This window comes from Emydura macquarii, unplaced genomic scaffold (assembly GCF_026122565.2).
Source record: "Emydura macquarii macquarii isolate MOO-44397 ecotype Brisbane River unplaced genomic scaffold, CSIRO-AGI_Emac_v2 contig_2297, whole genome shotgun sequence".
Taxonomy (NCBI): Eukaryota; Metazoa; Chordata; order Testudines; family Chelidae; genus Emydura; species Emydura macquarii.
In genome coordinates, this window is record NW_027132434.1 from 3547543 (window position 1) to 3563919 (window position 16377).

Here is a 16377-nt window from a genome sequence, read left to right on the forward strand (position 1 = left end):
TTTCTCCTTAGAATCATAGAAGATTGGGTTTGGAAGGGACCTCAAGAGGTTATCTAGTCCAACCCTAATTTCTAATCATTGTTGAACCTCATCAGATTTCTTTTGGCCCAATTCTTCAATTTGTCTAGATCACCTTCCCTCCAGTGTATCTACCACTCCCCACAGCTTAGTGTCACTGCAAACTTGCTGAGGGTGCAATCCACCCCATCCTCCAGATCATTAATGAATATGTTGAACAAAACTGGCCCCAAAACTGGGGTGCTCTGCTTGATACGGGCAGCTAACTAGACATCGTGCCATTGATCACTAGCCCTTGAGCCCAATGATCTAGTCAGCTTTCTGTCCACCTTACAGTCTATTCATACAACCCATACTTCTGTAATTTGCTGGCAAGAATACTATGGGAGACCGTATCAAAAGCTTTACTAAAATCAAGATATATCACATCCACCACTTTCCCCCTATCCACAGAGCCAGTCATCTTATCATAGAAGGTAATCAGGTTAGTCAGGCATGACTTGTCCTTGGTCAATCCATGCTGACTGTTCTTGATCTCTTTCCTCCCCTCCAAGTGCTTCAAAATGGATTCCTTGAGGACCCGCTCCATGATTTTTCCAGTGACTGAGGTGAGGCTGACCGGTCTGTAGTTCCCTGGATTCTCTTCCCATTTTTGAAGATGGGCACTATATTTGCTTTCCAATCATCCGGGACCTCCTCGAATCGCCATGAGCTTTCAAAGATAATGGCCAATGGCTCTGCAGTCACATCAGCCAACTCCTTCAGCACCCTCGGATGGGCTTGTGCATGTCCAGCTTTTCTAAGTAGTCCTGAATCTGTTCTTTCATCACTGAGGGCTGCTCACCTCCTCCTCATACTGTGCTGCCCAGTACAGCAGTCTGGGAGCTGACATTGTCTGTGAAGATAGAGGCAAAAAAAGTATTGAATACGTCAGCTTTTTCCACATCATCTGTCACTAGGCACACTAGCCCACACTTTCCCTGACCACCTTTTTGTTGCTAAGAACAACAACATTTCACTCTCATGAGATTGCCCTTCAACAGGAGGTCCCATCTCTTCTTCAGGCAAGAGGAAGTACTGGGGTATCTCAGGGGGGAAGCTTCTTATTTTTGTTAATGTTGTGGGGGTTTTTTTAATGGTGAACCTGGCATCAACTTCTTGGAGTCCCTTGCTTGTGTCCCAATGATTGGAAGCTTCTTGGGTCAGTGCACTGGGATTTGATTGTGGGGGACCTGAGAGTATGCTTTGTTGACATCTCTGCAATGTTCACTCATGCTCTAAACACTGAGTATGTCTGTATGTTTTATCTGGTACATTGGCATTAGGCAATAAGTTTATGATGAAATATAATTCTTCTTCTGTGATTTAATTTGGAAACCTGTTTCTGTGTCTTCTGATAGTAATTTGATCTTTCATTCTTATTACATTTCTAATTGCCCTTCATTTTCTATATTGAAAAGTGAAAGTAAATGTTAATGTGCGTGCCTCTCTGTATGTCTGACTTAGTTATGTTTCTTATTTTGGGGTTTCTTCCTCTGAAGACTCATGTTACTTTGGTAACATATTTTAGTTATAGGAGTACACTAACGGTTTTGAGAAAAAGTGCAATCAGACCGTTTTGCATGATGATGTTTTGTTGAGTGTCTTAACTTGAATAATATTATATAATTTATATTTATTAATATACTTCTGTGAAAATGTAAACTGTATAGTCATGTTCAAAATTGTATAAAATAAATTGGTTCTTGTATTCTGCTCATTACCATTGTAGCTAAAATACCTTCATAACCATGGAGTACTATTTGAGTTTTTAGGTGTCTTCTGACCAGGGGAAAAAAGTGACAACCTTAGGTTCTGAAAATGAAATAAGTACTTTACTGAAACTCTAAATGTAGTTCAATTAGAGCAGAACACACTGATTTTCTCTGAAAGGTCAGATCACAATCCCTGCAGCCTCACTCTTCCCAACTCTTGGTTCTCATTTCCTATCTCCTTTTCCTATTGTCTTTTATTCAGGACTCCTTAACTCGGCCCCTAATAAATATAGTTCAATACATACAAGCTAATTTAGATGCCAATTTCAGATGCATACTGGGCATTACCAAGTGTCTTGAAAAATATACTCTGCATGTGTATGTATGTGTCTGTATAGGTTTTATATCACCCATTGCATACTGTTAGACTGTCATGTTTTCTTAGAATCCTTATTTGGAGATGGAGTGTAAATTGCTGTTTCTGTCATTTTGATATTCTCTCTCCAATTCTGTAACAACAACACCTGCAGCAACAAGTCATGCACTGTTTCATTTTTCAAGAGATTTAGTGATGCACTCCACAGGTGAGGCCTTGGCCTGAATATCAAATGAGTCATGCCACACACTTCAGTGATACCAAGATTTCACACTAGAAATCTGATGAAGTAATCTAGCTATGAGACCTACAGCACTGTGCAAGCCATTTCTTCTTGAGTTTTCTATATGGACCATGTAGTAAATACTTGGGTCCTCTTTTAGTTGATAGCAAAAAACCTCCCCACAAATCCTTATGTGAAGAGAGTGGTGGTATGTATGTTTTTGTTGTTGTTGTTGGGTTTTTTTGGTATAGTCAAATGCACACAGTGCAGGTTAGCATTGTAGAGTTCTGCTTTTCACCATGTTGTTTAAATTACAACTTTAGCGAAATATTCAGTCAATCTAATACTACATTTTAAATTGTTGCGTTAGATATAGGCATCTTCCTGATCAAAATTGCATTTCTCAATATATCAACATGTTATAATATATAAAGTTCATTTAAGTTGTTGCTGAGCACATACTATCTGCAATATCTGACTATAGGTATTGTGCTACTATTACATTTGTAAGCACTTTAGGACACCTTGCATATAAAAACTGTTAAGTAAAACAGCATTTTATTCTAATTGAATGTCAGAAATATTTCATTTAAATTGAGGTATAAAACAAAATGGAACAATTACATATTTATAAAATATTGCAATTAGCACAAAATTGGTTTGTTTAAAGGGCCCCAATTCAAAAGTCTTCCAGCATTCCTTCTCCAAAAGATCACTTTACAGAATCTGGAAAGCAGGATTGCTCTGAATAATAGATTGGAGAATGAAAAGATCATTTGGGGTTTTAAATAACAGCAGCTGATTTCAAAGAAAGTAGTAATAAAAAGAAAAATGGGCAAGTGTTCAGAATCAGAGACTGCTTCAGTCATCCAGTTTCTATGCATGCCTGAGCACGCTGGCATTGACCAAGCCTGGTTATTCATAACAAGTTCTCCATCTGTCACTTTTCAAGATCCCTGTGGAAATGAAATACATATCTTCAAAAGTTCACCCCTCGTAAACCTGATATATCAGTCAGAGTTCTTGATTATGAATGGATCAGTATTTTAGAGTAGATGGTAGGGCAATCGTATAAGTTAAAATATGGTGATTAGTTTATAAAGAGAACTTCTAGACTTCAAGAGCATATAATGATATATGCAACATACAGACAGAGCAGTGTATGTTAAAAGATGGTACACATAGACACGTATCAAATATGTTTAAAAACATTTTTAAAAATACTTGTAGAAAAAAGGAATAAATGTGTAAAAAACTTTCTTAATATTTTATATAGAATTATTTGCTTGTATTATTTTAAAAAGTTAATGATGGCACTTCATTATGATGCTATTTATGTTGATCTCATATTTGTATATAATTATATCCATTTCAAAATAAAGGAACGCCCATCTGAGGCTCTGGGTGCCCTTCACATTACAAAAATAGAATTAAAAAAAATGTATAAAAAACCCAGCATTGCTTTTTTTCCCCTCAGTTCTGCCACCACATGAATTTATTATGCTGGAACTCCCAACCCACCCTTCCCATTGAACAGGTTAAGGTTGAATAGTTAAAATAACCACTCACAAAAAAAGTCAGGATATACAAAATTACAATTTGTTTACTAACATTAATGCACCTATGTTGCACATTTGGACTATTTTCTATTTTTTTCTTTGTTAAATAGGAATCTTAACATTTTGGCTTATGCTGTTAAATATATAAAATAAAATATATAGGATATACAAAATGTTGATAGGAAAACAAGATATTTTGTGTTTCCTGACTCTTAGTTTTAACTATGCAACCTTAAAATTTCATTAAAATGGCTTTCCCCCCTCATTAATCAATTATTTTTTATCAGTGAAATGAGAATTCTCAGCACTTTTGTTAAACCTACAAAAATTCAAGAAATTCAGTGTTAAGGCTGAAAATTCTGGGCCAGATCCTCAGCTGATGTAAACTTGTGTAGCTTGAAGCAAGTATAGTTACACCAATTTATACCAGCTGAGGATCTGGTCCTCAATCTTTAAATCACCCTTTTCTGCCTCACTTCAGACAAGGTTTTCTGTTGGGATCCTGGAAAAGTGATAATTTTATCTATTGTGTGTGTTGCAATAGGTGAGCGAAGAAAGATGAGTTAGTTAAGCATGTATTCTTATTCTTTCCCTTTGCTGTCCTAATCTGCAGTGCTTTCAAATGCAGAGCTACCATTGATTTCATTAGGATATAAAGTAATGTGGGATTCAGTAGGAGCCAAGGAGTGACTGTAGGATCAGGTGTTTTGCATGTGTGCCAGTATTGAAATCTAATAGTAGAGCGGTATGGAAAAACTATCATTCTCCTTGGATTGGGAGAAATTTCGTGGTGGACCAGAGTAGAAAAATGAAACTGTAAATAACCAACTCCCCCCCCCCCCCCCCCCTCAGCAAATTTATGCTTATCCTACTCAAAATGCAACAATTGGCATGTATGGATTAAGGGTTAAGTTGAATCCACATTGCTATTTTAATGCAAATGTAGCATTTTATGTCTGACAAGAATTAGCTCCCTTTCTGAGCATGGCAACTGTCACCTTTGCAATGCTTTCAGATTCTATCTACTGTCTGGCCCAAGTTTGTTATCATTTAGGACTGAGACACTTGTGCTACTAAGATATGGTTAAATTTAAGTACCCTGGACCAGAGAGAAACTTTTTCTGGAACAAACAGAGCTTTAATTAATTCTCTACATATCTATTGTGTTTTTAAATTATTTTAAATGTTCACTTGGATACGTGTCTAATTATATTTAATTTTCCACAGATACATTCTGTTAATGGGACTTCAGGATCGAAATGAAAAACTTTTCTATAAAGTGCTGACATCTAACATTGAAAGGTTCATGCCTATTGTTTATACTCCCACTGTGGGTCTGGCTTGCCAACAATATGGTTTAGCATTTCGGAGGCCAAGGTATGTAAGTTTATACTTCAAATAAACGTAATTGTATCTTTTTTCCTCTTGGCAGGTTTCTGTAGGATTTTTTTTTTAACATAGTTGAGTGTAATCCAAATCTGGAATAACTGAGATAATTCAAACTATATTAACTACATTTTTAGTCTATGTTAAACTGTAATTTGTACTGCATCACAAAGATAAACTGTTGTTTCAATATGTTAAAACGTGGATACATTTTATAATCTTACTAAACCTAATTGGGCTTTCCTACAGGCACAATTGTTATTGTTACATGTCAGCAAAAGGATGAATTGATCCTAATCCAAATTTAGTTTAGCAGTCTTGGCCTTAATAATATATATATATATGTATATATAGAGAGAGTATGTGTGCAGTCATCAGGTTAAAAAAATCCCATAAGATTTGAGAGAAAAATAAGGAATGTATTCAGAATTTTTATAGCATTTTGTCTCATTGTCTTTTGGAAATGAATTTTTATTTTAAACAATGTGAACATGCAGCAAATATAAAGCTTTTTAAGCAGCGTCTTTCTTATCTGTCATATCAGGCAGCTCCTTAAATTCACTTCCATTTTTCTGCCAGCTGTTTTTATTTTTTAGTTTCCTTTCTAGGTTATCTAGGTCTCGCTTTATTTAAAGTACCTGGATTTATGAGGCCTGCCTGTCTCTTTCAACATGATAAACTAGCATTCAAGGAGGGTTTGAGCCACATAATTAAAATGTTATTTGTTCAAAAAGATTAACTTTTTAATATTTCAATATACAGGGCTAAATATCTGCTGGTGTAAATCAGTATAACTCAACTGAAATCAGTGGAGCTATGCCATTTGATAGGAGCTGAAGATCTGGCCCCAGAATTAAATTCTTTATAGGGTAAAGTTCATTCTCCTTTATTTTACCTGCACTAATACTGGGTGGGAGATGGAGGAAAGGGGAGAAAGAGAGAAGTAGAATGCTCTTCTTCTCCCACCAAATCCATTATTCTTGCTGGGAGCCCTTGTGACTGATTGCAGCAGACCTGTGGAGAACTAACCCTTCTCCCACCAAATCCAGGAAGTTAATTCTCCACAGGTCTGCTGAGGTAAGCTGTTGCACAAGTGGGCCCTTCCCTGCTGCATTCAATCTCAAGGGCTCCTGGCAAGAATAATTTCTGAATTGTTGTTCAGGGGGCTGTGCCTAGCGCAATCAGAACTTACGACTGTGTTTTGGAGAATTTAATGGTGTTTTGTGGCAAAAGGAGAGATCATTGGTGAGCTTGTATGTCAGTTCCCTATTAACAGAGCCAGCCTTTCCGATCAATGCCTTGAAGACAACAGTGTAAGCCAATTGCTAGAGGTGAAAGGAGAAATCAGATGGTCTCCATTTTTACAGCAGCGGGCATCTTTGTGGAGAGAAGAGGGCTTTATTTTTAGGTACATGTTGCAGTAACCAAGCTTGGAGGTCATGAATGAGAAGATCATTGTGGCTAGGTCTGTGTCTGATAGGATAAGTCACAATCTTTTAGCCAATCACAAAGGAAGTGGACATTTTTTGCCTGCTTTGGCTATTTTGTCATCCAACAGTATGGAGGAGTCCAAAAGGACCTCAAGGGTGTGTATACATAAACCTGTTCAACAGTTCAGCAGATGTTACAACATCATAAAGATACTTTCTGTTTCCTAACAGCATCACTTAATGTAAGTGGATGCTCGTCACTTTAGCGATGCTGATGAGGAAAATTGTTTCACAGTCCTGCCTAGAAATGCTAAGGGTGATTCTACAAGTCAGTTTTTCAGCCCTTTCTAAGTCTCAGACTGATCTGGTTGCTGTTCACTCAGGTAGCTCCCATTGCCACATCAAATGCTTCAAGAGAAACACCCCCGCCAGTACTGAATTTACATATAGGACAGGCTGTATAAGCAGTATATGGCATGTGTGAGGAAAAGAGATGGGATGAGGCAAATGTTCCACTATATGGGAATCTTGCAGCTACTGCAACCTGCCTCTTTCTCTGACCACTATAAATTTGCTCACCCAGTTCCACCCCAGTGTTATCCACAAAAAAATCTAGGGCACCCTGCCTATACCCTACTGACGGGTAAAAGTGTTACTCAATTAATTTAGGTACCCCCCACCCTTCCCCTCTCAATAGTTTGGGGTGTAAGGCATCTACCCTTATCCACGAGGCTCAGGGAGAAACCTGGTCAATTTAAGTACCCGCCCTTACCCACGAGGCTTGGGGCTGTACGGGGCTGTGCGACCCTTTCCCAGTGAAAGAACCTTACACAGCTGTACTCTAAACACTTATTTATTAGCAACACACCCAGGATACATATGCCAGACAAATCTATTATTTATGCTCACCACTCCCAATATACAGACAATCTTCACCTGATGGCCAGTCAGGATCCAGTTGTCTGGAAGTGCCAGTGATGCCTCTGCATGTCATGGTTGTGCAGAGGAGGAAGAGTTCTGGCAGCTTGAAGTCTGGAGAGAGTTTCCAAAGAGCACTGTTTTTCATTTACATTATATTGGTAAAACTAGCTACCTCCTTTAACTCTACTAAACCTATCATATTATTCAATATCCCTAGGTAACAAAATTTAGCCAGCTACTGGCACCTATGTTTTTTCCTCCATGCTTAAGTCTTTTTTACATTTTATCTCTTATTCCCAAATTGTAACTTATTTATGACCTTCTTTGTTTGTGCAGATAGTGAGCATAAATTTGCTGGTCAAAGTTTATCTAATTTACCATTTGCCTGGGTCTTTCTGTATCCTCCCTAAACTCCCCAGTGCCTGGGGATCTCTACTTTGCAATCCTTGGTATTATAACTCTTGTCAGGGTCATTGCTGTGGTGGGGGTGCCCTAGCAGTAGCAAAGCATTTTTTCTTAATTTCAGCAGTGAAATCCCTGAGTTTCACCCAAGACTGGTCACGGCCAGTTTATTACGTGGGTGAGTTAAGTCCCAAGCCTACACCAGAGTTTGAAGAGCCTGAAACCCCACATCCCAATCTGACACCACTCCACTCTTCAAGACACCAATATAGTGGGATTAGTGGTGGGAGGTGGAGAGAGAATATTTTACATTGTGAACCTTTGAAGTGCTGTCTGGATAAAATTTTGGCAGCACGTCACTGACAGAGGTGGCCTGAATTTTTCCTACAGTTTTAACATAAAAATACTATATATTTTAAGATTAACCCAACACTAATAAATGCATGGCTGTATACAGTGTTATTCTTTAGTATCATTTGTTTCAGGTATATATTATCAGAAATGCTGAAATGCCATTGTCATGCTGCCAAATGGAAACTTTGCCAAGTCTCCACTGTGCAACAATCTCTGGCATGTCTAGTAATGGTAATTCAATAGGATCATAAAGCTTTGTGGATCTTTGCACTGGTAATTATTTCACATTCAGTTTAATTCAGGTTTTCTCTGTTTAATTTTCAAAAAGGCACAAAACAGTAGCCAGTCATCAGTGATAAATAAAGGCCTTTTATCAAAGGGGGAAATAATGACCGCAATTAATTTGTCATGTAGTATTCATTGTACTGGATGATCAAGCATAAAAAGGCAGCTGTCGGTGGCATTGAGCTGAACACCATTTTGCTTTGAGACCTTGAATATGCCAGTGGCATTGCCTTGTTGGCACAGTTTGGTGAACTGCTGCAGTTGATGGCTCATCTAGCTGGGTAAAACACAGTGCACGTTGGTTTGGTTATCAGTCAAGACAAAACTTAGTGACAGAAGATGTTTGAAAGATTTGGATAGCTGTATATCAGAAGCCACCACCACGTTTGGGGGCCTTTAGTGGCCCCTGTGGAGATATAATGATATCAAGCTTTCTGTGAAGCTGCATGTCTACAGAACCATGATTATACCAGCTTTAACATATGTCAGTGAAACATGGGTGCTAGGAAAAGCTGAAGAGCGGTAGACTGACATTTTCAATTGTCATTGTCAGCTGCTCCATATTAAGTGCCAAGTCAAGATCAGCAATGAGGATACTTGTAGCAGAATGCAGCATCCACCTCCCATGAGTTTGGTTTGGTTTAGGCAGCTGATATATATTACTAAGGTAGAAGATCAATTAATTATGAAGTGTTTCCCAAGAAATTTCACTACTCTAGGGAGCATGAGGGCACCAGAAGCTTTGATGGTGTGATATGATTGCCAATGATTGACCTAGATTGAACATCCAGCCAGACTGTCTTAAGGACCTAGCTAGTGATCAGTCCATGTGGCACTCGATCTGCAAGGAAGCTTCCCATTGGGATTTGCCATGATGATGATTTATTGTGTTGGAGTAATAATTGAATTTTATAGACTCAGCAAATGACAGCGATACAAACAACTGCGATATAAAACAAGGATAAATTTCCATTATTTTACTTTCTCATGTTTCTTGTGCATTTTGTTCAGCAAAGTTTTTTGAAAACAAAGCTTATTAAACTGTATGTGGATAGTGGATTATTTTCATTTTGATTTGGTGTTTAGTATTACTAAAAATTGCCAGATCACAATATTGGGATAATAAATACTTGTATTTATTTTTAAATTAAGAAATGTCATTGCAATCTATTCTATTATAGGATCTCTATCAGAATGCGTTTCATTTCTTAATAGTATTTAAGAACTTGAGACACATTAATATAAAAAGTCAAAAGGAATTCAAAAGTGAAGATGTTTTAAAGACTATTAATGGATGCAATTAATGAGGTGTCTTTTGACATTCAAGTTGTTGTATTCATCAATCAAGTGAAATGGAGTTTGGTCATCTTTGACTGTCTGTTTGTTGCACTATCAAATATTATAATACATTTGTGCTACACATATATTACTGACCTAATGAAAGTTGTGAGTCATTTGTAAAGATTTATTTTAGCTAACAACAAGAAACATCCAGGAGGACCAGAACTAGATTAACATTTTTGGGTGGGTTTCCCAAACAATTTTTCTTCTTTGAGTGCTTGCTTATGTCAATTCCAAGTAGATGTGTGCACACCACATGCATAGTCGCCAGAAGGTTTTTCCTCTAGTGGTATTTGTAAGGTTGGCTCTGGGGCCCCCTGTAGTTGCGCCTTCATAGCACCCTATGTAGGGCCCTGCCGACCCCACCACCTCTTCAGTTCCTTCTACAGTTCAATTCCCGACACAGGGGAAGGCAGGTGGGTCTTGAAATGGACATGAGCAACACATCCTGAAGAACAACAGTTATAGAAGGTTAGTAACAGTCTTTTCAAGACTCTCTCATTTCCCAAGAGTTGGTTTTAAGATTTGGTGGGAAGGTCAGTGAAATTATTCTTTGGGGCACCAGTTAGCTTGCTCATATTATATTAAAAGGAAGACTTCCTGTTTCCTAGGCTTCTGTTACAAAAAGGTCTTTTTACTGGGGCTCATACATAGTTACCAGAATTCAGTCAAGAAACGACTAAACTGAAGGACCCCAGCAGATTCCATGGATGTATTTGAATCTCAGTGAGGAGGAGCCATGCTCAAGGAGCACAGTGGAGCTCAGAGAACATACATATTCATATTTTGAACATCAATTAAGAGTTGTCTCATTTTGGCATCTCAAGTGGGTGGAACTTATTTGATGAGCAGAGCTTTGAGGGGTACCAAGACCTTTTTTCTTCTCCAATCTGGCACTGCGTATAAGAGCTGGGCTTAGAACATGAGTCACTCATCTCCAGACCCTTCACAACTCTGTTACTTGTCTGCTGTTGGCTCTTATACTCCTGCCACTCCTGCTATATCCACTATGCCTGTGGTGGCACCCTCACCCACCTATTTGTCATCATCTCACTGAAATGCTTTCGTGCTTTCTTCCATTTTGCCCCTTATGAATGGGATGTCCTCTCATTCTTCAACTCCCACCTACAGACCTAACACTGTTTTGGTACGTGTAGAATATAAGCCAGTGGCTTCAGGAGCAAATGGAGTTAAAGTAAATTTGTCTAGTAAAATTATGATTTTTTTTTAAACTTTTGCAATGGTACAGTGGGCTCACATAAAATGTACATACCATGTATGGTGATACTGCACAAACTGGAATGCGCTTTTTAAGTTCACCCATGGCCAGATTTTCAAGGTTGATGGAGATAGGCACTTACTGGGATTTTCAAAAGGATTTAAGCAAGTTAAGTGCCTAACTCACACTCAAATCAGTTTCAATGAGAGTTAAGCACCTAATCTGTTTAAATGCCTTTTGAAAATCCTAGTAGGTGCCTATCTACATCTTTAGGTGCCTAAATACCTATAGAAATCTGTATATTTGCGAGTATCCTACTTTGTATATTTCTTGTTTTAGAATGTAAAAGCATCCGAGAAGGGGCCACATCTTTGTACATGTGTGTACAGTCCTAACACAACAGAGCCTAGTTCTGATTGGGGCCTCTGTTGCTATTGTAATGTAAATATTAAATAACTTCTAACATTTTCTATAGTAAAGGTAAAATAGTAATCAAAGCATCATATAGGGTAAAAATAGGTCTTCACATTGACTTTTTTTGTTTTGTTTTATGCACCAATACAGGGAACAACAGAAGTTTTTGAGGGTATGTTCACCCTTGGTGTGTACACATTACTCTCACTGATGTCATTTGGATTCATGCACTTGTATCAAAAAGAAAATAGACCCATAAATTCAAAATATATGTTCTATCCTTCAGGGCACAGACAATGTTCATTTATTTGTCTGTAAATCACTATGCATAATTATGATTCTTCAAGTGATGGTCCACACTGGTTCCACACTTTAATGTGCATGCACTCATATGCAACAAGATTGGATTCTTTTGAAATAGCAGTGTATGTTGTGGAGATGCTTGCAGCCCTTGAGCCCTCATGGTAACTGTAATTGAGTGCATAAGGAATGGGATAGCGACAACTGACACTTGGTTATTTCTTACTACCTATGGTGTGAGACTAAATACCAGCAGTGTTTGTGTCACTATGTGGACTTCATTCCAGTTATCCGTAGTTTAATATAGTCTATTTGTTAACATTGTTCTTTTTCTTTGGCTATTAAGGCTTGTTTTTTCTTTTTCTTTTTCTTTTTTTGAGTGGGTTTCTGTATCCAGACACTCCCCTTTCCTGTACGAGGGGTATTCCATCATGATGAATACAAAGTTTCCTGGCTTCAAGACCTACCTGTTGTGTGACTCCACCATGCCAGCTAATAGGTACTCTAGATGCCTCATGTGCCTGAAAGAGGGCTCATGCTAGATTGTTGCTTTATTTGCCACTCCTGCCACTCCTTTTCCAAGAGAAGGTGAGGCTGAAGTTGTTTCTGTTGAAAAGATCGATGCAGCCTTCGGCTTCAGCCTGTGAGAAGCCCAGAAAAGATCAGCTGCACCCCACCCCCTTGGCAGTGCCAAGTTGGAGCTCATCCTCTGTTTTGTGAGCAGCATCCTCTTATAGACTGTATTCTGCATCTGCTTGAGCATGGAGTTCTGCTCCAGTTGGGAATTCAGGCGCAGATCATCCACTGACCATGAGTAAAAGACTGAAATCTTCTGCTCTGACTCCCTCCTTCAACACCTGCAGCCTGGAGTCTCTCCCCAGCATTACGTCACCAAATAGCAAATCAGTTCCTTCTACCCACTGGTATTGTACTGGCATTGTGCACATTGACATTGGCACTGAGACTTCTTGATGACTGTTGCCTTGCCTCAGACACCGAATACCTCCTTCTTGGTACTGACTCTTGCCCCAACACTGGATATTTCTGCACTGGAGATTCTAGCTCTGAGACTCTTCATGATACCGGTCAAACTATCTATCATTCTGGTGCCAGAATCCCCTCTGCTGAATTGTTTCGGAGATATCTTCATCAGGGAACTGCCAACTACTACCATTCCTCATCTGGTACCACGCCTATCTGCTACGCAATGTTTCAGATTTTGTATGGTCACCTTAGCTTACATATTTCCATTCCTGGATCTGTTGAATTGGTTTTCAACTCTCAACCATCTTAATGTGTATTTTCACATCTCCATCCACCTGGCCTACAGACAATACCTCAGATTCCTGGCAGGTACTTCTCACTACCAATAAAGCCTACTACCCTTCAGCCTTTCAACAGCCTCTTGGGTCTTCTCCAAGAGCTTAGCCATAGTAGCTGTTCACCTGCACAGGATGCTAAAATAGGTATACCCCTGCTTGATTGGCTAGTTCAAGGATGAACCTTGCAGAAGTTTACTTACTTGACTTGCACAGTCTTTGCCACAAGGTCAACAGGAACAAATGTACTCTGACCCTAACTCAGTCCATAGAATTTATCAGAGCTCTGTTAGATTCCAAATTGGTGAGAGGTTACCTGTCTTAACAAGGCTTTCATTCCATGGTAGACTTTATCTATCAGTTTTGCCTCCACTCTAGAACACCATTGAAGACATGCCTCAAACTCATGGGGCACATGGCAGCATGCATTTATGTCACGCAGCTTGCCAGATTTCACCTATGGCTTCTGGAAGGCTGATTTGAAATCAATGTATCTACCTAATAGACACAGCATGGATTAACTGGTCACTGTCCCTGTAGAAGTTCTCTCCTCTTCAAACTGGTGGACAGATCCACTACAACTGTGCAGCAGAGTTCCATTCTCTGAACCTCTTCCCATCAAGACACTAATAGAAGTCTCTGCCTTACAATGGGGAGTTCATCTCGACTCTCTTAGAACTCAAGGATGATGATCACTGCAGGAGGCACTATTCCACATAAATATCCTAGAATTCAGAGGCATTCTAGTGTACCAGGTTTTCCTCTCTCTTTTTTGGGACCTCACTGTCCCATAGATAGCACCACTGTTCTTGCAGCTCTGTGAAGAGGTGATGCAACTTTGGGAATCATGCATACCCCACCACATCACACCATTGTCTCTCTGCCTGTCCATTTGTCAAAATACCTTTGCAGGCCACCTTAGTGGAACCTTGCTGCAAAACCAGAAATTGCCCCCCAATAATTCTGTCCTCCACAACATCTTTTTGAGATGGGGCTACTGACCTCAATCTTATTTGTGACATACAAGAACAATAAGTGTTGGATATTTTGCTTCAGAGAGGACATGAGCCAAGGTTTGCTGACAGATGTTTCTTCTTCTGTGGACTCCAGTACTACACTGTGCTACTGATACCCAGATTTCAGTAAACTCAAACAAGACTCCATGTGTATTATCCTTGATGACCGTAGACATAGGCCAGACAGTCCTGGTTTTGTGAACTTGTGAATCTACACTTCTTTCCAACCTACTATCCCACACTGCTGCACCTGGAACTGTCCTCCCTCTACTTGATAACCTTCATGCTTGCTGGATAACTTATCTGGAGAGAGACTGTTCTTTTGAAGTCCAGGACATCCTTCTGCAAAGCAGGAAGCCTTCTACTAGGCTCAATTATGCCACATTATGGAAGAGATTCTCTATCTGGGCAACCCAGTGGCAGCTTTCATCACTATCTACCTTGATCACAACTATTCAGGGCTACCTTCTCTCTCTAAAGTGGTCCAGACTCTCTGTTACCTTTGCCGTATTAGAGTGCAAGTGTGGCCGATATCTGCATTGTACAAGACTTTACTGTGGTTACTCACCCTATATTATCCAGATTCTGGAAAGGCACCTCTCATGTCTTTCTCAAGAAGCTTCCCTCTTCCTGAGATTTCTAACTGACCTCACAGGACCCCTCCCCACACTTTGACCCCTTGGCAATCTGTTTCTTATATCATCTCTCCATGAAGATGGTGATCCTGGTAACAGTCACTTCAATCACAAAAGTCAGTGAAATACAGGCTTTCATGGCAGGCCCTTTTTATTCTGTATTCCATAAGGATAAGGTCACCCTTATAGCTTGAATCAGCGTGGACAGTTGCTCAAAGATAGAATATTTTTTACCCAATGGTAAATCAACCCAAAGATGGGTTGTCCGCACAGATTCCATGACCGACCCTGCCCATTCCCACTTACTAGAGTCTCACCATCTAAGATTCCTATTGGCAAAGGAATTGAATGGCGATTGTAGTCATCCTATCTCTTTTGGCCTTGGCCATGAGAGTGCAAGTGGCGTATGTGTGGCCAAAATGGATACTTCTATTCAGAAAGAATTTGCTGTCAGGCAAATGGGGTGCAGAATCTGTGTGGATAATCACATGAAGAACCATAGTTACTGTAGGATAAATAACTACTCTTTCTCTATAAAAGTTATGATGGATAATGACCATGTCCACCAATGGATAAATCACAAATCCTGTTTGGATTATTAAAAATTTAAATGGCTGTAAGATCTGCAAATATAGCACAATAATACATATTTATGCTTATGATGTTCATGGAAAACACATGGAAATAGCATAGAATTAACTAGTTAAAATGGCTTACACACCAAGTGGAGAACTGAACCAAATTAGAAAAAAAAAAGTTTTACAATGTTACTAATTTTGCAGGACTTAACATGGTCGAGAGTTCTAGCTAGTGTTCTGAGGGTACCAAACTTCATACTTTTTTTTTTTGCACTGATCTAATCATGCTAATGTGACATACTAAAAATAATTTAATTAACATTTTTCTTCATTCCTTCTCCTCTGTATGTGCTGACTGAAGAAAAAATGTTTGCCCTTTCTTCTTCCTTTCCCTCATATTTTAAAAAAATTGAAGGATAAATTATAGAATCATAGTATCATAGAAATGTAGGGTTGGAAGGGACTTCAAGAAGTCATTAAGTCCAGTGCTTAGGCAGGACCAAGTCTGGACCATCCCTGACAGATGTTTGTCCAACCTGTTCTTAAAAATCTCCAATGATGGGGATTCCACAACCCCTCTTAGAAGCCTATTCTAGAGCTTAACTACCTTTATAGTTAAAAAGATTTTTCTAATATCTAATCTAAATTTCTGTTGCTGCAAATCACTTCTTGTCCTAGCTTCAGAGGATGTAGAGAACAATTGATAACAGTCCTCTTTATAACAGCCTTTAACATATTTGAAGTGTAGTTGTAGCCATGTTGGACAGGATATTAGAGGAATAAGGAGAGTGATGTGATATTTTTTTATTGGATCAACTTCTGTTAGTGAGAGAGATCATCATCACTC

General features: G+C 39.0%; 1 protein-coding gene across 1 annotated transcript in view; it reads left to right on the forward strand.

Annotated features, from left to right (window-relative positions):
• Positions 1-16377, forward strand: part of ME1 (malic enzyme 1) — a 357418-nt gene that overhangs the window by 83053 nt on the left and 257988 nt on the right. The window contains exon 3 of the mRNA XM_067560758.1: positions 5158-5307. Coding sequence (XP_067416859.1) covers positions 5158-5307 — 150 coding nt within the window. The remainder of the gene's footprint in view (positions 1-5157; positions 5308-16377) is intronic.